This window comes from Pongo abelii, chromosome 13 (genome assembly GCF_028885655.2).
Source record: "Pongo abelii isolate AG06213 chromosome 13, NHGRI_mPonAbe1-v2.0_pri, whole genome shotgun sequence".
NCBI classification, from domain to species: domain Eukaryota; kingdom Metazoa; phylum Chordata; class Mammalia; order Primates; family Hominidae; genus Pongo; species Pongo abelii.
The window spans coordinates 40,725,785-40,753,643 of record NC_071998.2 but is presented as its reverse complement, the minus strand read 5'-3'; the positions used below and the strand labels follow the sequence as shown (position 1 = coordinate 40,753,643).

Below are 27,859 nucleotides of genomic sequence, written 5' to 3'. Positions count from 1 at the left end.
ATGAAGAAGGAAATCTACTGATGTCATTAGCCTGGAGAAAGAATGCTGGAGGTGGAGCAAATCTTTGCAGCAAGATCTTAAGTTTGGGGGAGTTATCTGCTATATGGACAAAGAGGAGTCAGAGAAAGAGATCCAAAAGAACTGTACAGAGAATGTGGAGGAAAAATTGAGTACTTTAATAAAGAAACAAGGGAGAGAAAGTTTTTAACAAGAAAAAGAGAAGCTTTGGTCAACAGTGTCAGATCCCATAGAGGAACTGATAATAGAAAACTGAGAAGAGACTGTTGAACTTATACTAAGAAGACTGTATTAACAAGACTCTCTTGATAGCAAGTGATAGAAACAGACTTCAAACTAACATAAGAAAAAAACACAAAATCAAAGGATGAACTGTAGATCATAGACTTGGTAAAGGTACAGAAAATTGCAAACAGACACTCTAATGTTTTTAATGCTTCTGTCTCACATCTCTTTATTCCAGACCAGACCAGCTTTCTCCATGCAGCTCTGGCCATGCTTATTGGCCATGTGGTAAGCCTACATTCTTATAGCTCTACCTCAGAGAAGGAAAGAACTACTCATTCTCATCTTCTACTCTTCCTCTAATTTACAAGATAGTTAAATTTGCGGAGCCACAGGAATACAAATACTTTGTCTGTATGTCATTTTGAGTTAGGATTTAGGTTTATTTCATTATATGTTAATTGTCACCTACATGAATAATTGACAGGAATTTCAGAGTCATGCAGGATACAGAGTAGTTTCTATTGGGCAGGACTGATTTATACATTGCAGTACTTATGTATTCTTTGCTGTCACCCACTTCAGTTGCCAATCATTGTGGCACTCAAAAGTGCCCCAACAAATTTCCAAAATACACATCTGGATAGTATGTACTATTTAAGAACTACTGATTTAGAAGAAAAGCAGATCAACTGGCTTGATTAATAAAAATGAAAGAACACTCAGACTTACCCTCTTACTAAAGATCTACATGAATCGTTGTCCTTGATGTAGCATAACTGCCTGAGAGTCAGGTATTTATTTGACTTTATTTATTGAGTGACCTACTTTGTTAGGTCAAGCCTTTTTACTTGAAAGAATATGATAAACAGAAAACAATTCTGAATAGAAAATGAAGGGAAGGATGATGGTAGAAGTTCCTATGTGGAATTTTGTGTGTTGGAAAAAATAGCTTTTCAGTGAAATCTGTGAGAAATACCTTGAATAATATAGTATAGGTCAAAACTTTGCAAATCTCTTTTTTCTGTATAAAAGAAATTTCTACTCTATGCTGTGAAATACTTTTTTTGGTAATTTTTACATATGTTGGTCCTTAGTTTTTTAAAATCCCATTTTAAATGGTATCAGTAACTTTTTATTTTATCAAATCCAAAGATTTTTAAAAGTCCTTTCTAAAAATGTCCATTTTTCACTATCTTGAATCTTATGAAATTTATACAGGGAATAGAAAAAAACATTATTGCTTCTCTTGAGAATTTTTGTAGGGTATATTTATAAATGATCAACATCATATGAATACTTAGTACTGCTGCTGTTAAATTTGTAATGAGTTGTAGGGTTTTGAAATTCCCTGACTGGCTTTCATCCAAGCACTTTATTGCAAGGCTTAGATACGGTACAACCAACGAGAGACATACAGTTAACTATTGACCCTATCATGAAAATGTTTCAGTTTTTAAGTATTAAGATGTTATTCATATTTAGGATATATGTAAGAAACATATATCTTTTGCTAGCTTGAATATATGAATTTGGAGCTGCAAATGATGATCTTTAGCCTTTGACTCTATAACCCCCAAAGTTGATAATATTTAATTTAGATTAATGTGATAATGTAGTCTTCCTAAGAACTGATTCAAATGTAATTTAATGTTTATATTCATGCTTTTCAGAGGCTTACTGAGAAATTCTTTATCTTATAAAATTTAAATTTCAGAAATATATCATGGTCTATTATTCAGAAGTCAAAAATTATTCTAAGGAATACTGATGCCTCTCTTTTGAAGCTTATGTAGGAATTAGGTATTATGAGCAATTTAATACTATACATGGATATTCATTTCCTCTGGCTAGTCCACAAAGGCCTTTTTGAGCAATAAAATACCATAAAATAAGAAGTAATACTATTGTAATAGCACACCACAAGGACAAGAAAACAATCAAATAAAAGTATTGAAATCTGATTTTTAGGAAAACCAAGTTTAATCAGAGATGAATCAGCAGTCTTCATGAGACTTCCGCAGATATTTGATAATCTGTTTCTGATAACTCAATCATTGTAATTGTACTTTAAAAGTTATGGCCTCTTTTCGTGTGTATGTCTTTAAAATTTATGAACGGGGTATTTCACATAGACTGCAGTTAAAGAATCTCTCATCCACATTTACTCTGAGAGAAATTGCATGGTGGGCAACTCACTGCCATCAGGGTCCCAGAGCTTCTCCCGCTGCGGTGTCAGCTACAGGAACCTTATCCCAGCTCAAAACTAGATGCTATCACATATCCTGTTGCCTGTCTGCACTCCCATAGGAAAGTAGTAATTAAGTTCCAACAGAGCCATGTTGCCAAGCCTAAAGACAATCCTGGTGCCATAAAACTGGCAGATGCATTCAGCCAGCTCACGAATACACTTTGGGGCCCTCCCCATAGTTGAGGTTGCAGAGGTTTCCTGTGTTGAGAAAAAAATGTTTGGCCCCATCTGGGAAGTGAGGAGCGCCTCTGCCCAGCCGCCCCGTCTGGGAGGTGAGGAGCTCCTCTACCCGGCCGCCCATCGTCTGGGATGTGAGGAGCGCCTCTGCCCGGCCGCCCCGTCTGGGAGGTGAGGAGCGCCTCTGCCCGGCCGCCCTGTCTGGGAGGAGTACCCAACAGCTCCGAAGAGACAGCGACCATCGGGAGCGGGCCATGAGGACGATGGTGGTTTTGTTGAAAAGAAGGGGGGGAAGTGTGGGAAAAAGAAAGGAGAGATCAGATTGTTGCTGTGTCTGTGTAGAAAGAGGTGGGCATAGGAGACTCCATTTTGTTCTGACTAGGAGAAATTCTTCTGCTTTGGGATGCTGTTGATCTATGGCCTTTCCCCCAGCCCCGTGCTCTCTGAAACATGTGCTGTGTCAACTCAGGGTTAAATGGATTAAGGGCGGTGCAAGATGTGCTTTGTTAAACAGATGCCTTTGAAGGCAAAAAAAAAAAAAAAAAAAAATTAACTGTTTTAACTGAAAAAAAAAAAAAAAAAAAAAAAAAAGTTTGGAAAAGTTCTCCCAAACTGCCCTGGTTTGGCTGTAAACGTGCTGGGGTATACAGATGCAGGCTGCTGGCCCAGCGTGCTTCTCCACCTAGGTGGTCGCCTGCACTTTGCTCCGGTGCTATGCATGCTGAATCCTTGGGCACTTGTTGGTCTCCCAAGGTGAAACTATCAGCAGGACTCATAGTTTATCACCATGGTGCCAACATCCCACCTCAGAGAAATGCTGAAAAAACTGAATCAAATATGAGTGGTTTATTCAACTGAAGTTCAAAATCTTTGATGAAGCTTATATCCCTTGTAGTGTAGCCTGTCCGTTCCTGGTTAACTTTCAGCAAAACACATTTTCTTGGTAAGATGGAAGAATTCTGAAAATCGATGACCATGGCATGTGAAAGAGATGATTTAAGTGAATGTCTGCCTTACTTTCAAACAGCAAATGATGCTGTCCTTAAGTGGCAGCCCAGGTCTCACCACATGCCTTTCCAATTGATGGTGTTGCTGGTCTTTCATATGGGAAGACTGTACTTGGCTGATCATCTTCTGTTCATCTCCGGAAGTGAGCTCCAAGGGAACTGTTCAGTAACTTTATGTAAGTTTACAGATAAATTCCTTTTGAAGTTTCTGGGCCATGTTTTGAAGAAAGGCCATGAGAAGCTTCTTTTGTTCCATGGGAAAAATTAAAAGTCACCTTTTCTGCATAACCTAGAAGATTAGGGAGTTTGAGGCCGAGTACCATACTCCCTTCATTGTTTCCAACCATGGTGTTTTAACTGCCCATTAATTTCTTTAATTCAGTTACTTCAAGGGTAACATCTAACCCATTTGGAAATGCATTGTCACCTTGACATGTATCACTCAAAAAATCCACTTGTCTAAAAAATTCCTGGATGAAGAAATTTTTCACGGGCTTCATGAGAGTTCCACATTACCTCAGTGAGGTTTTTAGCCTTAAAAACATCTCCAGTTTTACAAACGGTGATATTATCTTTATTTAGTCCATCCAAGCCCATCGAAATGGGCATGTTGAACAGCCAAATCTTTGTTTTTAAGAATTTCCTGTTTAGCTTCACTTTCACCTTCAGCAAATTCAGTTTCATTTTTCTGATGCTCCAAAGCCAGATCCTCTTGGTGGAAGAGGCTCCAAACTCTGCGTGTACAATGTCCTCATGCTTCCTTCTCCTGCTGCCACCTCAGAGAGCTCCCCAGGCCTGACCAAGCCTTGGTTATGAGGGCAGGAGGCTGCCGTTCTTTACTTAGATACAGATAATACTGTTAACATCACCTTGAAACATCAAGTATTATTTTTGTTGATCTGGCATGTTTATTTTTTTTCTTGGTTCTTTGAGTGGACATTCACTTAAAACATCTTTAAATTGGGGTAGATTCTTCTTGCCGCCACTCAACTCCAGTAACAAAAAAATATTGACAAAGAGGGTGAAGGAAGAATATAATTAAAGTGGTAAATAGTAAATAGGACATGTGAGGAATAGCTATTTCTATGTTGAATTAACTGAGTTTAAGCAGGAGAAGGAGAGTAAAAAAGAGGAGTTCAGAAAGACATTGCACAGTTTCTCCTTTAGGACATCAAACAGCACTACCATCCTTTCTTTCTTATTGAGGAAAGGAGTCAGAATGGGTATGCACTGCAACCTCATAGTTATTAGTAAGCATGTCATATGTAAGTCTCATGTTTAGGAGGGCTACAACTGAACTCATAATATTACCATATAAACATTGAGAAATTATGTTGGTAGTGAGGATGATGAATTATTCTGGATATACTTTTGGTTCCCATTATCTGTCCCAGTATTTAGTACCTGGTATTTAGTTTTCAAGAGAGCCTTTCTTCTCGTAACTTAAACAGAAGATTTGAAATAACAGCAAACCAAAAGTCAAACTCTTTTTCTGTGAATAGACAAATATTTATTTTTCCCATGAATACTTGAAAGTCAATTATATTAGTTAACTTTCTAAATTTCACATATAACATGTTTACTATCCATTATTTTCCCCATACTTGTGGGAACAGAAGTTTAAGTGATGTGGTTCAACAAATCCAATTAAAATGCGTTCATTTAGTTATTCAGATTATTTTGAAAGACACTACCTTGCTAATATCACATAGGTTCAAATTTGCTATAAAGGCATATAATGTTAAAACTATTCATATAAATTAAAAGTACTTGTTAAATGTTTTGAGTATTTTTGGTCTTTCAGAATTAAAAGTATTAGTAAACTGTTATGAATAATTTGACACTTGAAATAATAGTGTTGATTTTCATTTTGAGAAATATTTAAACATAGTTATAAAATAATTATTTAATTGGACATTAGCTAGAACTTGTATTACAAAGTATAAGGGCATTGAATTAATTTAACTCCTTGTAAATGTTATTGAGAGTAGCATATCTCTTATCCATATGCAGATATCCATATTTCTCTGATAGAACCTAATTTGAACACATCAAGACAGATTGGCATTTTCAGACCCATAAAAAAACTGCTTTGTTAATTGCAAACCATATTTAGTATGACCTTATAACAAAGTAGCACCTTAAGTGTCATGCTTTGTCTTTAATGTGCACACCGGAGCTGGGTTCATCTGTAGCAGACAACTACACTTCATGAAAAGAGTTTTTTTTCTTGATAGGCAATTAGCAGTAATTAGGAAGATTCACCTCAATAAGATGTCAACATGAGATTGTTTAAAAAAGTCGAATGTCAGTGACTTAAAAAAGAAAGTTCTTCTGACACCTATGTATGGCATGTGAAACATGAAATGTTAATTTAACTTTTCTGCTTATTATTCATGCACAATATTATTTTGTCATTCAGACTCTGCACTGACAAAGTGTAAGGGTGTTAAAATAGTGTTGCTGGAATAAAAAGAGGATTAATCTACCATTGGCCAATTAGCCAAAAGGTACTTAATGGTCTCTAAAGGCTACTGAAGTCTAACTACTAGCAAAAGCATTGGTGAAAAGTCCTCTATATTACCTTCATTTGCTTGACATTTTGTGAAACATAGTGTAGCCCTTTCATAACTGCAGTTGTCAGAAAATAGTATATAAATGAGTGATGCAGTAACTCAGTGGATTTTTCAGAAGAAATTTTGTTACGTAAATAATTACATCTCTGCCTAAGATATTTTTTTGGTTATTGGTTTTTAATTTTTAATTCTTTCTCTTGGTGATCTCAAGTATCGTAACAGAAGAAAATTAATGTTTTAAATTTAAAAGTCTTACTTTTAAATTACTAAACTTGGAAGTTATTAATCTGAACTATTTACCTTTTTAAATAAGTCTTGTATGGAAAATATTTGTTAGTGACATAGAAAATGATGGCATTGTCTTGATAACTCATACATTTGAATTGACTGTGAATTTAGTCCTATACCTGGACAACATACAGAATTTTATCTCTTTCAGTTTTATCCCCTTTAAAAGTATAATATTCTCAATAAAAGAACATTGATTCTATTCACAGGAGGGAGAATATCATTAAGATTATGGTGACTTTCTAGGGAGTTCTTGCTGTAGAATTTACATATATCCTGTTCAATTAGAATTTTCTCTCCAGTCTCATTTATTTACATTCTGGTAACAGAATTTATGTTGTAATTTTTTAGAAACACAATAATAAGATTTTAAAATTGCTGCCTCTACTTAATTATGAATCAGAATAATCAGATTATGAGAATGTAAATGAACTTATTTCTGTATTCAACATTAAATAGTCTTAAGTCAGTCCTAAGCAGAATTTAAGATGAGAGATTTTGGAGAAGTTATTGGAAACAAATCATTCTCGTTTAATGATTGCTTTTCTCTACTTGGATTGTCAAGCCCTTTGTCTTTCAAAAGGAGAAAGAAAACTTGGAGAGTACATTATTGTTATAGATGGGAACTAAGCCTCACTTTTTACTCTGGTTACTGACTGGCCATTTTCAATATTGAGCGTCTCACCGTTACTCCAGCATGGACTGCAAAGTGTTCTTTGGCCACCAGCTGTTTCCTCCATGGGCCTCCAAGAAACCCTGATCCAGTGTCTCTGGCATTCCACCTCATGTTTGGCTGGATTTTCTAGAATTTTGTGTCTTTATGTTTCAGACTCCACTGTCCCAACTAAGAATATTTCCAAAGTTTTTAAATGGTTCATTACTTTAAATTTTTAATCCAGTGGTAAAAAACAAATGGGAAAGACTGAACTGTGTCTTTGAATGCTGTAGGATGGATATTGTCCAGAAAAAAACTGTAGGTCAGAATCACTTTTATTTTAGAAGGAAAGAGCTATACCCAATCCCATTCATTTCCCTTGGAGCACTGCTTCTAAACTAGTTGGATACCCAACAGCATTTTCTTTACATGTGCTACAACTAGCAACATGTTCGTTGAATAGGCAAATATTGAATATTTTATTCTTTAGAGACGTCAAGATCAGAGAGTATCTAAAAATATATTGTTCTGGGAGTAATTAGGGAAATGATTTTCTCAGCTTTTTTTCTAAGCCCTTTATTTCTCATTATTGGGCCTGAAGAATATTTTCCAAGGGCCTTGTTTTATTTTTTCTGGTAGTTCATTCCTGAACATTAAAATGTTTACCTGGTCTCCCTGATGGAGAAGGGATGCCTGATGTCCTCAGACTGCCCCCAGTTTACTGACCAGTGACTTGGCAACTACCTTCTCTTGAGTAAAAGTTGGAAAGCAGAGTGGTCATAGATCTAAGCTAGGACATTCAATGCTGTACTTAGATCACATTTTACAGAACAAATCAGGGGAATATGGGTAGGGAAACAAGCTCTAGCCAGCATTTACCAGACAGGAATTGAAGGTAGCAGCAATTCCCTCAGCTTCCTGTTTTGTTTCTTCATAGCACTTACTATAGTTTATTGTTACGTATTTCTGGATTATAGACCAGTAGCTACCTAAAGGCAAGGATTATTTATAACCTTTTCTTACTGAAAACAGAGAAATAGTATAGTGCCAACTACATAGTGTGTGTAAAAAGAATAAATGATAGATATTGATCAGGTTCTGAATCTAGGTACTCTGTATCTAAATCTCCCAGCAAATGTCAAGTTGGGGCCACGAATAAAAGCAGTTTGTGAATGAAATCCCATATAAGAAAACAAGGGAAAATAGGCTAGGGGAGACTAATTTACCCTATTCATGGGATTCTACAGTTGCAGTTGAGAGCAGCAAACAAAAGCTTCTGGCCAGAGGCTGTTTGCTTGTCAGTTAAACTACAAAATGCAGATCTGGTAGAGGCAATTTATATTTCTAGCATAGATAATGGAACATACAAATAAACTGAAAAAGAACAAAAAAAATTAAAAAGAAAATGGGGGTCAGGCACAGTCGCTTATGACTATAATCCAAGCATTTTGGGAGGCCAAGGCGGGAGGATTGCTTGAGGCCAGGAGTTCGAGACCAGGCTGGGCAACACAGCAAGATCCCATATCTACAAAAAGAATTAAAAATTAGCTGGGTATGATGGTGCATACCTGTAGTCCCTGCTACTCAGGAGGCTGAGGCAGGAGGATCCCTTGAGCCCAGGAGTTTGAGGCTGTAGTGGGCTATAATTGAGCCACTGCACTCCAGCCTGGGCAATAGAGCAAGACCTCGTCTGAAAAGAAAATGGGACAATTTGTAAAGCAATTGAATAAATAAAATGAATACAAAATTATGGATAAAGAAAACAAAATTAATCCAGAGTGAGAATATTATGTAAAGTCTACACACTATGGGGTTTGGGATACTTTCTTGAGATGGGACAGAGTGGCAGTAAGAGAACAAGAATAAGTTCTAGAAAGGTGCTGATTAAAAAAATATCAGGACCCATATTAATTTTCGATGCTACAAAACAAATTACCACAAATTTAGCAGCTGAGAAACAACATATGCATTCGTTACCTCACAGTGTCATTGGGTCAGGAGTCTGATACAGCCTAGTGGGGTGCTCTGCTCAGAATGTGGCAAGGTTGCAATCAGTGTGTCAGCCAGGCTGCCTTTTTTGAAAAATTCAGTTACTTGTGGGTATAGGACTGAGGTCTGTGGCTTGCTGGCTGAGAGCCAAGGATCATTCTCAACTCATTGAGGCCTCCCTTAGGTCTTGACTTGTAGCTCCTCTCGTAACATGGCAACTTACTTCTTTAAAGCCAGCGGGGGAATCTTCCTGACCTCAGAGAATGCCTCTGGCCTTCTTTGAAAGGGCTCATCTGATTAGGTCAGGACCAGCCAAGAAAAGCTTGCTTTTGATTAGCTCTCAGAAACTTGATTAGGGACCCTGACCCTAATTACATCTACAGAATCCTCTTTGCATATAACATAATGTAATCATGGGAATGATAGCATATCGTATTTCTGGGTCCCATACAAGGGGAGGGTATTGTACCAGAGCATGAGTCATCTGAGAATTGTGTCTACCACAGGATATTATACTGAAGAGTAAGTTTTTCAGTACATTCTTATTTCTTCTTACAGTCGCTTAGAGAGTTCTTTCCTTTTCAGAGATTTATGCTTCCTCAATGTTAAATTTAAATAAATTATTAATAGATAGTATCTAGTTTAAAAATTTTATAGTGTTAAGTTCTATTTTATAACCTTTGGTTAGAAATAATTGACTACACGTAAATCAATACAAATCTCAGTACTTATTGAAGTCAACTTTTAAATTGAAATAGATGTTTAGGAGACTGTAGACGGATTGCACTTCTGCGGATATAGAGTCAGAGGAGCATATCTGCCTTCAATACCTGTGTAGTAGTGTAGGAGGGATCCTAGATTGATTCTAGTCAAACAAGTAACTATGACTTAAGACAAACTAAAGTTTCTGTCATGAGAGAAATTACCAGGTTATTATGTATATACATGTTAAAGTTTTATTAATCTAGCTCCTCAGCCTTTAACACACTTCTCAGACACTATATAGTAGCCTTTACCACAAGATAACAATGCTGACAATAATGCTGCACATTGAACATCTACTACGTGCAATCACAGACGTTTTAAGATTCTGTCCTCGAGATCACCTTTGTTAGGTAGACAAGCACTATCTCTTTTTAAACGAGGAAACAAAGCCATGTGTTTGTGCAAGCTCACTCAGCTGGTAAGCAGTAGACCCAGAGAATTCGAATCCAGAAATTATGACTCTTCCATGTGTGTTTTGTTTTCACTTGTTCTTAACATAACATGACTTAAATGCTTATAAACATTTGCTTGAAGATAGAAAGGTAATAGAGAAATAGGAATCATGCTGCTAATAAACAAGAAAAATCACAATTTTAAGAGTAATCTTAATTTGTTGGTAGATTTTATAGCACAGTCTCTTTCTAACAAGGTCACCCACAAAAGTTGTCTCACAGCCTAGAGCACTTGTAAGCAAAAGAAAGTTATTTATACATTTTTTCTCATCTATAGCTTTCTCAAGTAAGAAGTAGAATTTTTAAACTGAGAGAAGTTAGTAATAGAGCTCCAGTTATTTGTCCACAATACTAAGAAGAACCAAAGGTTTCCAAACTGATGGAATGTGTGATTTGCATATTTCCTCTATTTCAACAGATGCTGCATAGCATTTCTATGCATATATAACTAACACTGGAAATATGTTTTCAAGATTGTAGATTTTAAATATTGTTTAATCAAAACATTATATTTTAATAAAGTACAAGTCATTTAGTTCACTGCCTCCATAATTTCAGTATTTCTTCATTTAATACATTTTTATATTGTTAAATTGAAGTTGAAAGTTACATATGCATGTCTTTTAGAAGAATGTATTTATTGACTTGGTCTTTCCTCAGTGGAGGTACATTTATAGTGTCAGGATATGCCAGGTAGGAAGATTAGACAGAAATCTAGTGGCATACAAGTGTAACAAATGAGAGAAGCCACCTAAGTATTCCAGTAAGAAGAAAAGAACAAAGAAGCCTTCAAGAAGGAGGAATACTAAGCTGCCCTTTAAAAATGAGACAGATTTCAGCAGAAAGAAACACCACATGTAGAGTCATCCATGTAAAAATGGCAGGCAAGTTTGGGGAATGGCAGGCAGGTTTGGGGAATGGCAGGCAGGTTTGGGGAATGGCAGGCAGGTTTGGGAAATGGCAGGTAGGTTTGGGGAATGGCAGGCAGGTTTGGCTTCATGTGATGCCTGACTGCAACACAAATTGAAGCCTAATCTTAGAGAGCCTTATTATCCACAAACATTTGAGCTTTATTCTGTTGGAATGAAGAACCCATGAAGGGCTTTGATTAAGGTAATAACAGGTCAGTGTTGTTTTAGGAAGTTGTATAAAAGGTGGAATGAAGGTAGGGAAAGGTTGACGGGAGAGAGAGGGTTGTTGTAATAGTCTTAATGAGATAATGAGGGTTTGCATTAAGAGAGTGGCTGAAAGGAATGAAAATGAGAAACACTATGTAATTTGTAGAACCTGACAATTGATTGGATGAATAAATAGAGAATGAATAAATAGGGAGGGAGATGGATTCAAGCTTGAATATTAGCCAGGAAGATTTCCAGGTTTAAGGAGATTAAGAGTTTACTTTTAGATATTAATTATTAGGTTCTTTTGGGGCAACTCATGAACAAATTTCATGGACCAAATTTCATAAGCAATTTCCTAAAAATCTATAGAACCATACTTTTAGATTATAAAGCTAAAGTATAGCCAAATGGTTTTTTTCACCACAGCATACTTTTTATGTTATCAAAACATAGTTTAATCTCAAGTATATCAAGTTCTAGTTTTGAATCCATGATCTGAAATATTCATATTTAATAATATGCACTTACATATACAAATACATATATAATTATGGTATAGTTTCTAGAAATTGTGTTTTAAATATAGTATTAATACTTAAGTAACATGTTTCATGTTTATCTTACTGTACACTTTAGCTACATCTTTTGCTATTTCTAATTGGAATTTTAACAAAGAAAGATTTTTCCCCCTCTGAGAGATTTCAGTATCATTTGTCTAATTGTACCTTATGTTAAGGTACCACATTATAAGCTTCTTTGGAATAATAAAATAGTAATGCAAACACCCTCTTAAGCAGCTCTGAGTTGTTATGCCATTATAGTTTGGTGACATTCTGCTCACTATAGATTGGTGAATGAGAAAGGCTAACGTTAAGATGAGTTTCTTTTACACTCCTTCATAAAAACATTACTATTATGTCATTTAGCAAAATGTTTATGCTATTAAAAATTCAAAATGTAAGGAGTTTAGTGCATTTCTACCTCAACATTAGAAACAGGACTTTTCAACAATCAATCAAGTGCATAAAACTGAGCGAGTTTGTTTGCACGCTATTTATTTGAACTAAATCTCTAACAAGCCTCGTCTGCTAATTGGACTTAACATTTGTGTTGCTAAATGAGAAGCATTTTGGCTGCTATATAGGATGGTAAGACCTACCCAGTGGAATAAACAGCTAACATCTGTTATCCTGTCCTGCTCCAGCTTGGCTTTTCCCAGTTAAGTACTACATCAGCTCTGAAGTCAAGGTTATCAAATATGTGAATCTCTGGCTCACCCATCTATGTGTGAAGGTAAAGAAATAGTGCATCATCAGTCAGGACCAGCCAACCAAAAGATACTGAGTACAGCTGCTTCTCTTTGTTTTAACTTTGCAAGCCCTACTACTATAAGCAAAATCTAATAGAGGTTAAGATTTTTGTAAAGTTTGTATAATAACTATAATTTCAGTTCTCTTTAATATTTTCCTAGCTGTAGAATTTTATGCTGATAATTGTTAGATTAAATGTAGTTACTTTTAAAATATATTTATATTTATTTTCTTTTTGTAAAAAAAGAAGCTAAATTTGGATTTGGCTGGGCTTCGGAAAGAAAAAGAAGATTTACTAAAGAAATTGGAGTCCTCATCTGAAATCACAAGTTTGGCAGAAGAAAATTCCCAGGTAACATTTCCACGGATACAAGTTACATCACTTGGTCCTTCAAGGAGCATGGATTTGGAAATGAAGCAATTGCAGTGTAAACTAAAGGTGATTATAAAGTTTATTAAGCATGAAAACATACATTATGCTTGAATCCTGCAAGACATATTTATGTGAACACTAATTTATTCTAATAAAGGTAAATTATGTTATAGATAATCCAAAAATTATTAATATTGCCTTCATCATTAATTTTTAGCCTGGTAGATTCTTATCTGGTAATGAATTACTACCATTCTCTGAAAAAGACAAGATACCATGAAACCCTAATTTAGGAGCTGCTGTAAACTGGCCAATATCTGCTACTCTAATACTTCTTTCTGCCCCCATGCCTCCCTCCAGCTGAACAGAATCCTTTCAGACATGTAATGCATCAACATAAACAGAATTGCTTTTCTCTACATACTTCCAGCAAGTTAAACTTGAGAATGAAACCAACCCACTTTTGCTCTCTGCTTCTTCTCCCTCCCACTTATCTCCTCCTTCTCTGTCTCCAACCAACAACCAACTTAAAATAGTAGGAAGTATGTAGAGAAAAAGCAATGAGAGGAAAAATAAAAAGAATCTAAGACTAAGCGAAACTGTCAGCAACTTAAAAGTAAGGCTGTCCTTAGTTTAAATAGAATTACTTTGTAAGAAATAGGATTTGTGAGTGAGTTTTAATTGGAAAGTTCATTTTCATGCTTCTTAAGCCCATTTATTCCTCATATTTAATTATTTTCTTCAGTGGGGATTGCTGGCTAGAAGCTAAAAAGGGCAATATATATGGGACCATTGCTATAATGTGAGTCACTAGAAAGAAAATCCTGATTGTAAATGTACAGAGTACATTAGAAATGGAATAATCATCCCTGTTAGGAGGGTATTGGAATACTATGTTGAATTGTCAAATAGACTCATCATTATTTTCAATCCCAAATAGGATATGTGCACCCTTCAATAATATCTTTTAGTGCAGATTTACTCATAGGATAAATAGGATAAAATTTAAAATGAATGAGTTTATTATTGCTTGAAAATAATTTGCTTTATTAATAGTAACCAAATATACAAACTAGCATTGGGATTCTTCTTGAATACCATCTTCTTTAGTCAATTTTTATGTGTCAAACTTGGGTCAGTCACAACATTTTATAATCTTAAATAACTTATAAAATATTAGAAATGTGAAGGAAAAAGTGTTGTGCAATTTTGGGGCATGAATCTTAAAATGTGTCTCTGAAAATGTGGGATAAAATGTGTAAACTGAACATTTCAGTGTTAAGGTTTCATATAGAGAAGATAAAATCATTGAGATATTCCTTGATCTTATCTATCACATAGACTTTAATTCTTACTTCTGTGATTCTTCATGCATTTAAGTCCTCATGATTCTGATATAACTTTGTTTTTCACCAAGATAAAATAGAGTGCTAGGTCCAGTATTGTCTAATCTGACTTCTAAAAGACGTAAGTAGTTTTAAGTTGATTTATACATAAATCATAATTTATAATTTTTACATAAAGTTTTTAGTTGATTTATATTTTACTTATTTTATTTACTACAAATGGTCTAATAATTTTTAGTAATAATAGATCCATATGAGTGTCTGTAAGTTCTTTGCATTATGGTTTTCCATGGTATAAGTTTTTACCCCACATACAAATCTGTTTCTTGCTTTGGAGGAATGTGTGAGTCAGAAAGAGAACCAAGCAATTAGTTTGAAGTGATTGTCCATAATCTAACAGTCTTGGAACACTGACCAAACTGTATAGAGACAAAAAGGATAAGTTTTTACTTTTGTCTTGTTTCATGTTTTCATATAGAAATTTCCTAGAAGACCAAGTACCTTTAAGTACATAATACTGTCTACTACTAAAAATTTTTGTTTTGATGCTGGTTTGTAGAGATTCCATAGCAAAATACCACAGACTGGTTATCTTAAATAGCAAACGTATATATTATTCTCACAGTTCTGAAGGCTGGAAGTCTAAGATCAAGGTGTCAACAGGTTTCATTTCTTTTGAGGCCTCTCTCCTTGGTTTGTAGATGGCTGTCTTCTCCCTGTGTCTTTACATGGTCTTCCTTCTATGTGTCTGTGTCCTAATTTCCCTTTTTATAAAGACACCACTCAGACTGAATTAGATTGCACCCTAATAACCTCATTTTACCTGAATTATCTGTTTAAAGGCCTTATATCCAAATACAGTCACATTCTAAAGTACTGAGGGTTCGGTGAGAACTTCAACATACTAATTTGTTTAGGGGAAATAGAATTTAGCACATAACAGATATCAAATTGCTAATATAGTGATTTTCTAATACGTAACGTATTTTCTACTTAATGTTTTTAGACTTAATTGAGAAAATTGGCTAGATTCGAATATACTAAAAGTTTATATACATCTTTTCTATACTATCCAGTTAATATTAGACTTTTCTGTGTAATTTTATATATACTTTTCTGATGTCTCTGGTTCATTTACAGTTGAGAAAACTGGGACACAGAAAGAATAAGTTACTTGTCCGACATCACACAAGTACTGTATATAGAGCCGAGATTAGAACTCAAACCATCTGGCTCCATAGTCCATGCTCCTAATTATTATACTATGCAAATTAAAAAAAAATATTCAATAAACTTAGTATAGGAAAGCTGTAACAGGGATGACTTTTTACCATTGTGACATTTTTGATGTATGTGTTTTACATCGTACATCAAAGGATGTATTACAAGGAAATTACCAGATTTTAAGTCATGTTACAGATATATATTGTATAGTAGGGAATGGAAAAGGGAAAAAGGACGTGGGTTTCGATCACTTTTTGGCCATTAACTTCTCGTCAACCTGGTCAAGGAAATTGCTTAACTTCTCTAGAGGTCTAAAGCAGGGATACCTTTCTACCCATCTGATAAAAATTTTTGAGGATCAAATGAAATAGCTGTTAGATTTAGAGATCTTGGCCAAAGTGTATCTCAACCTGGCATTGTTTTATTTATTATAAATTGCTTTTCTCTCAATTCTCCAAGTCAGAGTTAACAGCATTTTCAGCCACATAAAATACAGCCTTAAGTCTAAAAACAACAAAGAATCAACCAGTTATCTTAATATCCACTTAATTCATTCCATTGAAGATACTGTCAGGCTTTATTTACTGCCTGTATCTTTTATTTTAAATACAATTCTAAGTTTATTTTACTTCTCAGCAGAAGACACCTTCAGTGCAGCACACTAGAATTATGCGCATTAAGGGGTAGGATGATTGTTTTTAGGCGGGAATAATGACACAGAAACAAAAAATTACAACCAACAGATTGACAGAGGAAAAAAAGGCAATATGGAAATGTTAAGGTAAATACAAAATTAGAAAAGCACAGTCTGGGACCATTTAGAGGAGGGATAAGTAGACATTTATATCACAGTAGTCCCTAAAGCCGTCACTATATTATAGTGTAGTGATAATATAATACATATTAGTATATCATATATAATTTATAGTGATAATATTTATAATATCACTATATTAACATATCACTATTAGCTTAGCATAATCATGGATGTCCATATTTCTAACGGAATGAACAATCATCAGAGAAAGAATTGAAAATTAATGATTAAAGCAAACACTTCAATTATTTGATAAATTGACTAGTGTGACTAGTGTGAAACATGTTATTCAGGCAGTGCTGAAAATAAGACACAATACATCACTGTAAACATGCAAAATATGGTAGAAATTTTGATTGCATTACACGCACATTTGATCAAAACATAACATTCAAAAGAGTTACCATGTTGAGGTAGCTTTGGGTTTTTAAGAAAAATTAATGTTTCATGTAAAAATTAAAATTATTTCAAATGTTCTATTTGTATGTTATACCCATGAGATATTTAAAGTCAGTCTGATGAATTACATTTACCTTGGGCAATTAATAGTTTAATCTTTTCAAATTCAAATTATTTTTAGCATGAGTCAAACATCCAAACCTAGGAATAGTTCTAGTAGAAAAAATGTATTGTAGTTTAGAAATATTAGCTAAATAACTACTGCAAATATTTTAAAAGCTATTATATTTTATTATATTTATATTCATTTAATACTTTTAAAACTTAAGAAATGGATTAATGTATGTCAACACTATCTTGAGTGTGGAAAAAGTAAAATACCAAAAAGACTAAGTGATGTCTTAGATTACACATTTAGTTGGAACTAGAGTCAAAATTGAAAGGTGTTCTAACACTCTAGTTACCACCTCTGGTTCCTAGGCTGTACTGACAACAAATACCACAGAACAAACATGTTTTGCTTTGAAAAACTAATAATTATTTATAAATAATGTAATAAGTAGCATTATTAATAACTTCAAGTAAAGAAGGATTGAGTATTCATGAGGTTTTCTATCAGTTATCATTATTCTCTAACTATCCCAAAACGTCGTGGCTTAAAACAACAGTTTATTATTTCTTAAGATTTTGTGGGTTGACTGGGAAGTTCTTTTGCTGGTCTCTTCTGGGCTACCTCATATCCCTGGATTTTTTCAAACCAAAGATTTCCCTAGTTGGAAGATACAAAATAGCCCACTCATAGATCGGACAATTGGTCTACTACCTGTCAGCTGGAGTACTTGATACACTTCCACATGATACATCAACTGTATTCCTAGCAAGGTGATCCTGGAGCAGCATTCCAAGAAGGGAAAGAGAGAAGCCACAAAGCTTTAAGGCCCAGGAACTGAAATTTACACAATTCATTTCTGCTGCATTCTTTTGGACAAAGCAAGTCACAAGCCAGACTATGTTCAGTGGGTTGGGAAATAGATTCCCCTGCTTGATGAGCAGCAAAGCATTTGTGACCATATTTCGTCTAAGATGTTAGTAAATTAAGTATTTGTTTTAAGTGATCTTCTTAAATCATTAAAATTCTTAATTATTCACATATTTACATTATACGAGGACAATTCATATTTCCTATAAATGTATTTTGGATGCATACTCTTTGCAATTCTTAAATGATTGTGTTCCTCTATAGTTTGGCATGTTATATAAAAGTTTTAGTATTATTATTTCTATTACAGCATATACAATAAAGCATTTAAAATATTAAAATATTCATTTTAATTATTGTTTACCATAATTATTGTAGATGTATTCTTCTTTAGAATGGCACTTATTTTTATACTGCTTTAGACCAAGGTTGAAAGGTATATTTAAATTTATTTCTATTTTTAATCTAGAATGCTACTAATGAACTCACTAAACAGTCATCAAATGTGAAGTCTTTGAAATTTGAACTCCTAGCAAAAGAAGAACACATAAAGGAAATGCATGAAAAGTATGGTCTTTGTATTTCTATCCATTGTATTTGGTGCCACCTAGTGGCAGCCAACTCTATTAAACGTGCCCCAAGAAACTGCTAATGTTAATGTTTTCCTTCCCTAGTTCATATTTAAACCTACGTAAGATGAAAGTTTAAGGAATACTATGTATAGCATGATTAATGGCAAGCTATTTACTTTTTTAAATTAGAATAAGGATGAAGTTAAATTTCCCTTATTAAACATATTTAATTTTGAATAAATACAAATTAATGGCTTCGAGACTATGAATGAAAAACTTTATTTACAACGTGGCAGTTATTTCGCCCCCAAATATATGATTAGTATTTGTATTGGATTTAATGCCTAAGCTTATAAAGCTAAGGTAGAAAAAGGAAAGTTTTGCTTGTGTTTAAAATAACCGGAGGTTATGAAAGTTTGTACTCTTGTGTTTATCAGTAAAAAGATTTTAAATGCTGTATCCCACTGAATCAAAATTATTTTCTTTCTGTATCTTTCAAAGCTACACTATTGCTTAGAAATAGTAAGATGTTTAGATGGAATTCCAGTTGTCACTGATACATTTAAGATATATGTATCTCACAAACATACCTGTAGACCTCATTATAAGTGAAGAGCACTTAGAAGTGATATGAATAGATAAAAGCATTAGACAAAAAGTTTGCTTAATTTTTTAACTGATAATATTTTGAAGTTTATTTATTAATTAAGAGTAAGTCTTGCTTATTGTTTAACAGGGCTCTAGATTAACACTCTTTGAATCCTGGCTTCCCTACCTACTAGGCCTATGCCTAAATTTAATAATATTAAATTAGGTTCTTATGAGGAATAAATGAGTTAATACATGTAAAGCACTTGTAACAGTGACTGAAACATTGTAAGCCTTCGATACATGTTAGCTATTGTCATTCTTTTAGTAGTAGCAGCAGCAGCAGTAGTAGTAGTGGTTCTCACAGCATCTACCATTTTATACTTAATAGTTCATCAACTTATGGTAAACAGATGTGTGGATTGAATCTCAAATTATATTAAATTAGAAGACATTATGGCTAATTTTGTTTCATTAGAAGAGTTTGCATTTCTTTACTGAAGTATAAGATTTTTTTTCTTTTCATTGTTATGCTTTTGATTATCTTCATATATCACTTTGATTTTTCACAGCAATGTAAAAATGTAATTTAAATGAAATAGTTCTAAGTTTTCATAAGTGTTATTAATTTTTCTCATTTCTTATGTTTTTTGTTTTAATACATATATGTAATTGTATAATTAACCAAGTCACAACTATAGATTTTACAAGTGCTCAAAATATTAAAAGAACAATATCTTATGCAGTGCAATTCATTTTACTAATTTACAGTGTCAATATCACATAGCATTTAAAAACTAACAGTAGATATAATATTGGGTAAAATGTAAGATATCACCACTGTTAAGGCATTTTCTGTCACTCTTGATGTCACCTTTTTTTTTTTTCAAGGATGTCTCGAATGGAGAGGGATATAACTATGAAAAGACATTTGATAGAGGACTTGAAATTTCGACAGAAAGTAAATTTGGAAAGTAACAAGAGTTTTAGTGAAATGTTACAAAATCTTGATAAAAAGGTATCAATTTTTATCTTTACTGACACTAAAAATATCACTTCCTGTTGTATTTACTCTCTTACCACAAACATTTAATCCTAATAAATGTATAGAAAATATTGATAGGATACGTATTTACTGTTACAAAGTAACACTCTTTGCTCTGAAAGTACATTATTTATTTTAAAATTCAATTCTCTAAAACCTCATACATAGTATGGCCACACATTCTGTTTCTATTTATAAATATCCCATGAGAAGATTAAAAATCCTCAATATTTCTAGGATACATAATTACATTTTATTCAGTATTTTATTTAAAACTAATTTATGATAGAATCAAGCTTATATTTCTTAGTGAAAACTTGATTACCAATAACTATCAGAAGTTCTTTAAAAATATACTTTCTTCTTGGATACCCTTAATGAATTTTACATGGGAAGGGAGTTGTGCATGCAAAGGGAGTTGTAGTTAAAGTAGTTACGTAATATACGACCCAAAGTAGAAGGTTTTTTTTTTTTTTTTAAAGGTGCTGTCTTCACGACTCATAAAGCACCCTGTGCTTTGGCATTCACTAAATGTTATCCACACCTGAGAGAACATCTCCTTTACTTTTCTTGTTGAAAATGAAAATTTAAGTATCTGTTAGGTCAAATGGATTTAAGAAAGAAACTTTTACATGAGCATGACGAATCCATATGGATTTTCTTTCTCTTCTCTTCCACACACCTGTGCAAGTTAAAATCACTTTCTATAGGCTTTTTCAATGTTATCCTTTCAATTTTGCTATTTTTTAACTTCAATAATAATTTCATACATAGCCTTGGAATCTTTATATAAATAACATATATCTTTAGTGGCATTAAACTGAAAAACTACTTTTTCTGTTATGCTTTGAGATACATATACATATTATAATCTTATAAATAAGCTATATATATGTATATAAAATATCCTATTGTTTTATTTCCTCCAAAAAAGGATATGTAATAGTTATTTTAGAGAATACAATGGAAAGTTATCTATAACTTGGCTTGTTTCAGAGTCAAAACAATCATCTCCTGCCTTAGGAAGTTTAGATTAGTAATTAATGGATATGTAGTGAACATTAATATTGTGTTATTGGGTGCAAGAATATACATACCAGTATTCATTTAGTTTGTGTGCACTTTTGGTTTTTGTTACTGATTTAAGGATTGTTACTTTCATTCATAATATGAGTTCTGTAAGTATAATACTTGAATTTGATAACGTTATGAGAAAATAAATGGAAGTAGACTCATTCACTCATTTAGTTTCTGTTGGAACAAACACAGTATATTACTAGAATGCCTTCAACAATAATAATTACCTTTATGCTTTTAATGCAGGTAAAGACATTAACTGAAGAATGTTCCAACAAGAAGGTATCAATTGATTCACTAAAGCAAAGACTTAATGTTGCTGTAAAAGAAAAGTCACAGTATGAACAGATGTATCAGAAATCTAAAGAGGAGTTAGAAAAAAAGGTATGCTTTTAAAGAGGGCATTTTAGATTAGAGATGGAATATAATGGTGTTTGTTTCATTTTTAACGTTGTTGGTTTTTTCCTTCCCAAAACCACAAGCTACTTAAACACTACAGATAAGTGCAAAGAGGATTTGTATCTCTACATGAAACACTAAACATTTGTTTAACATTAAAGATATTTCTGTATTAGAGAAAACAGGTTGTATTTGCCTTGATAGTTTTTAAGAAATGAAAACTATTATTGAACACTGGTATTTATACAAGTAGATATAAATTTTGTAGGCCCATTAAACTTTGAAACTAAATGTTTCTGTGTTATGTAGAGGATCTTTTGGTCTAAAATAGCTTCCATGCTTTTAATTATTTGTAATCTTTAAAAATCATAAACTAATTTAGATGATAAGTATATGAGAATATGTACTTAGGATGTTTTATTGAAAATTAATGAAAATAATCATTAATTTTACCCAAATAATAAATACATAGAATAATAAAATATTTTCCTTATTTGACATGTATAACTAACTCTTCCAAATCTGTTTATAAAATATCTTTTATTTTATGACTGCTGATCTTTTGCAGGATCTCAAGCTTACTCTCCTAGTATCAAGAATAAGTGAGACTGAATCTGCAATGGCAGAAATTGAAACAGCAGCATCTAAGCAGCTTCAAGGATTAGCATTGCAAAGTGAACAGGTCCTAGAAGGTGCACAGAAGACATTGCTGTTAGCCAATGAAAAAGTAGAAGAGTTCACCAAATTTGTGAAGGTTTGAATTACTTGTCATTTACTAACTTGTACTTTACTTTAGGTAGAGTAGGCAGTAGCTTACTTGAGATGATTTGGGGAATAAAGTTTCTTTCTGCTTTCCTAACACACAAAGCATCTTCTCCTACCCTATTTATCACATTGCTAATAATTCCTCCATACAGAATTTATTTTTATAGTTTGAATTTAACATTTTCTACCATCTTATTAATATTTCTTTCTTAATGTCAATTTAGTTATGAAATTGTAGTAGTCAAGTCATCTGGACAGGTTTTAAGTTGAAAGAATTAAGCCATTCCCACCCTACTCTCCTTTTGAAAATCGTTCAAGCAGGAACAACCAGAAACTTCCTCAGTGTTCAGTGATGCTAAGAGACATCTGAAGCCCAGGCCACAAACTATCAAGACATGGAATAGACAGAGGAATGGCACATGACAAACAGAACAAAGAGAAGACAAACTCAAGTATCTGCAGAGGTGTACCATCTAGAAATTATCTAAAAGCTGAAGAGCCCTAGAAAGCTTTAATTCCCCTAGACATAGAAGTTAATAACATTTTATGCCACTATTAAGAGTACTCCACGTAGAGGAAATTCCTTACTTTGCTTCTTTGGAAATCATAGATACCTTGGGAGTTTTCTCATTTTAAAAATATCTACAAAATGAATTGATGAAACATTTTATCTCCTTTATCTCTTTTAATGAATATTTCAACTGGTGTGAAGTCAAGCCAATAATGCCTGCCTCTGAGGATCCTAAATGATTGCAAAGTATTAATTTTAGTAAATGTAATTTACCTTTTCCAGATTCAAAACACTATTTTTTGTAAATGCTTGTTGAATAGTTTCACTGTTTAACTTACAGTGAACACTTTCAGTAAATATTGTGACTTATACCCTGCTGGTGGGAATGTAAATTAGTTCAGCCACTGTGGAAAGCAGTTTGGAAATTCTCAAAAAGTGAAAAACAGAACTACCATTTGATTCAGCAATCCCATTATTGGGTACATAACCAAAATAATATAAATCCTTCTACCATAAAGACACATGCATGCATATGTTCGTTGTGGCACTGTTAACAATAGCAAAGATATGGAAGCAACCTAAATGCCCATCAACAATAGACTGGATTAAGAAATTGTGGTACATATACACCATAGGATACTACATAGCCATAGAAAAGAATGAGATCAAGTCCTTTGCAGCAACTTGAATGGAGCTGGAGGCCATTATCCTAAGTGAACTAACAGAGGAAGAAAAAACCAACACCACATGTTCTCACTTATAAGTGGAACCTAAACATTGAGTACACATGGACACGAAGAAGGGAACAATAGACATGGGGGCCTACTTGAGGGTGAGGGTGGGAGGAGGGTGAGAACTGAAAAACTACCTACTGGGTACTATGTTTATTACCCGGGTGATGAAATAATATGGACATCAAACCCCTGAAACACAAAATTTATCTACAGAACCAACCTGCACATGTATCCCTGAAACTAAAATTAAAGTTATATATATATAGTCATTATTTTACTCATGATGTAGAACCATTTTTATTATGAGTATTACCTTCATAAATCTTGGTTTTTGTTTTATATTCAACTTAGCATTTTGTTTGTGGAGCTTTTGGCTAAGATATAAAATATGAAATATATAATTATGAGATTTATTCAAAATGCTAATCATTGTTTTTCCTTGAAATATTGTTTGAATGTGGCACTTTAAAAAAGAAGGATGAATGAGAATCAGAAGTTTTCAAAATAGAAAAATTAATTTCATGACTGTATATCTGATTATCATATACTTGAAGTTTCATGACTTCCATGATAAGGTAATGGGTATATTTCTCCATACAAAGTAGTTCAGCAAAAATTATCTTTAAGAAACTTTTTCTTTATATCCAATGATATAAATAGTATTTAATGATGAAGTGGGTATCTAAACTCTAATTATTCAAGGGTAATGTTAGTCCTTCATATTGTTCACCAACAATGATATTGAGTAGATGTCTTAATAGATGAATTCAGGATTGCTGTGGTTTCATGACTTTTTAATTTGAATAATGTTTCAAAGATTATATAATAGGGAAAGATGATAAATATGGACAGGCTGTCTTCGGTACTCTTTCAGAATTTTTACACTTTGTTTCAGTTTGGTATTTAAATTACCTGCATCAGAATCCTGTTTCTATTGCATTTAAATGTAATACACAATATTGGGCCCCAAATCTATTGAATCAAAATCCTGTCTGGAGTGGAGCCTAATCTGCATTTTACAAGTTAACTAAGTGATTATTATACATAATAAAGTTTTAGAAGCACTTCCTTACATTGTTTTTAAGAATTGAATTCAAATAACAATACATATCAGTTTGGCATTTAGTGAGACCATTTATAACTGATGACTTCCAATGGCAATTTGAGATTTGTTTTTCTTAACCGTGTCTTAGTGCCAACATATAGTTGCTATTGGTACCATGTCTGCTGTATAACCTGTTTTTCAAATATAGGGCCACCAGCAAATTAATGCCAAAACCATATATTGATGGCAGAGACTGGATATTTGGGTCTTAAGAAAGGCATGATTATCATCTTTCTTTTCGTTGCACATATGGCCCTAGGTCTAGGCAGAAATGCTTAGGACCCACCATCTGAAGCAGCATATCATCAATGACTCCCTAACTACTACCACATTAGGTGCATTAGATCAATGCTTTCTCCTTTTTAAATACTTAAGACCTTCCATAGCTGGGTGTTAATTCTGCTGAAGTCTAATCTTCTTTCCCACTACTCTTTCACCCATATTGCGCTTACTCCTGCCTTTGCTCAAGTTTTCTTTTCACCCAAAATGCCTTCCCCTCTTTGTTCTCTCCTTCAGATTTAACTCTGGGCCTTCCTCTGTCATGAATCTGTCCTTTAACTCTGTAGTTAAGAGAATAGAGCTCAACTCTGCCATTTACTGGCTCTCTCTCTCTCTCAGAGAGAGAGCCAGAGTCAGTTCACAAGGAACTGACTGAATCCTTGTGCCTCAGTTTCCTCATCTGTAGAATGAGTTTAATAATGGAACATAAGCGAAGTGAGAATTTAAATAAGTTGCAATAGCTAAAGATCAGAACAGTGGCTAATTGCTATCCCAGTATCAACTATTATTATCAGTGGTAGTAATAGCAGTAGTAGTATGGCTCTGACTCGTCTCCTGAACATTTATTATATGTACATTAACACAGTTGTAAACTTGTATTTTTCTTTCTGTTTCAAGTAGATTAAAGCCAACTTGAGGAAAGGAACGTTGTCATTTGTTGTCTTCAGGGTATTGTTACATAACAGGGCTCATTAAATTCTTAAGGAATTGATTTATATCTGCTTCAAGAATGGTACTGGACATATAGTCACTGCTCAAATGGAAAACTGTGAACAGTGAGAACTATGTGCATTCCTTAATGAGCGTAGTTAAGGAATGCACATAGTACCTACATGGAACATTATGATCACCAGGACTCATTCTATGCAGAGCTTATTAGGTTATCACGTACACAAAAGTACTTAATAAATATTATTGGTAGTATTAATAGTAATAATGTTTGTTCTGGCCCTGTTGTGGAATCTATGTTCCCTTTAGTCTTTTCATTTATTCATAGGGTGCAACCAGATTATGGTAGAGGTGGAGTGGCCATCTGTTCTAGATCTAGTCTTGAATATGGAATTTGGCCCTGGGGTGAAATCAAGTACTTTGAGCATCTGGGCTGGATATATGTGGCAGAGCTGAGGCTTTGAATTCTCCTAATAACTGAAAAAAACACACAAGGGAAATTTCTAGAAGTATTTGCTCAGTTTGACTCAGCCCTGATATAGGCTCGTTAATGTGCCTGTATGTGAGAATCATATGCCAAGCTCCATCTTTTCAGTGGATTTTGTTAGCTATGAAATAAATACCAGCCAAAAAACAATATTTAGCTGGAAGCATAAATGGTTTCATTATCAATATATACTTGCTTTGGTAAGATTTAGTAAGATGATTTTGGTATATAAATTTCTTGCTTCTTTAGTGAATACATTTGTGGAGCATTAAAATTTTAATTTTACACATACAATTGTTAATACCTTGGCACTGTTAATTAAGATTTATAAACAGGTCTATGATACAATTCAACTTGAATTAACTCTTTTCACCCTGTCATTATACTGAAAAAGGAAATGACAGCTGTGTTTAGAGAAAAGTTTCATAACAAAAATACGTTTCCTTATTTGGAAAACTTTATGTAAATTATATCTCAATAAAGCTGTTTAAAAACCTGTTTTTTAAAAATTCATTTTTTATCCCAAAAACCATGATGGCAAGAGTGACTCCAGAATATTTCAGCCACGAATTTTTGCCTTCCTCACAATGTAATCTTACTGAAAAAAAGTCCAAGCAATCCATAAGGATTCGATGAAACTAAAAATTACATGTATCACAGACAAAGACTCATGATAAAGAGTGGAAAACTAAATCTAATAAGACAGAAGTGGGATTGTTTACTATATTTTCCACAAACATTATTGGTGGCTGGTTACAATAAATTATAGTAATTGAAAAGTAAAGTAAATTAAGTTGATATGTATATCTAAAAACCATTCATATTTTGACAATATCCTCAGATATTGGGATAATTCCTAGCTCATGATATCCCAAGAATTGCAAGAAGGCGGACATCAGTTTTTGGAAATTCAGTTAACATTTATTGAATGCTTACTTTGTGCCATACAGTGTTTGTACTTACCTTGATAATAAGTGTTAGCTATGGACTATTATTCCACTGATATGTGTAGAGTGACACTTTTTAAAACTTACAGTGTTTTTAGCAAATGATAATTTAAAGGGTTTTTCAAAACCCTTTGGGGGGCTTTAGAGTTGCTCAGAGAGCAACTGAGCAGATTTTGAACTGGTAATAGAAGGCAATTTTGTAACAGATAAGAGAGAAGTAAAGATAAAAGCCAGATGGAAGTAGCACCCAGTGTTGAAAACAGGCTGATTTGTTTATTTTAAAAAAGAGGAAAGTAATGCTGAGACCCAACATGTAAATACAAGGCAAGTGTGATCTTATAAAAATGAAAAGTTAGCTTTGATATATGGGTGGAAGGTAAAACATTTCAGTGAACCTAGCACAGTGAAGGCTCTACTATATCTGAAAGATACACTTTGGAAGGGAAGATGATCATTCATGCATTATGAAGTATATTTCAACCAAACAACATAGTATTTTCTAATAATCAATGCATCGGAATTGAAGGTATATGGAATATATCATGTAGTAACAACACTACTCATTATGTAGGCCACCTAGCATTGCTTATACTTCATTTAGGTACCTCTTTAATGACACTTACATGGTACATGAGGGTTGATCTTGGAATTCTTGTATTATTCATACCTATTTAGAAATTCTGTTGGGATGAGTAAGATGTAGGAATGA

At 33.6% G+C, this 27,859-nt stretch overlaps 1 protein-coding gene and 1 pseudogene across 7 annotated transcripts in view; one reads left to right on the top strand and one right to left on the bottom strand.

The window, feature by feature from the left end:
* CNTLN (centlein) overlaps positions 1-27,859 on the top strand; it is a 352,032-nt gene that overhangs the window by 292,282 nt on the left and 31,891 nt on the right. For all 7 annotated transcript variants that reach the window (XM_054519817.2, XM_024252705.3, XM_024252704.3 and 4 more), the window contains 5 exons: positions 13,082-13,273; positions 18,442-18,539; positions 20,024-20,150; positions 21,501-21,638; positions 22,222-22,407. In XM_054519817.2, coding sequence (XP_054375792.2) covers positions 13,082-13,273; positions 18,442-18,539; positions 20,024-20,150; positions 21,501-21,638; positions 22,222-22,407 — 741 coding nt within the window. The remainder of the gene's footprint in view (positions 1-13,081; positions 13,274-18,441; positions 18,540-20,023; positions 20,151-21,500; positions 21,639-22,221; positions 22,408-27,859) is intronic.
* LOC100449767 (sorting and assembly machinery component 50 homolog) lies at positions 2,483-4,433 on the bottom strand (annotated as a pseudogene).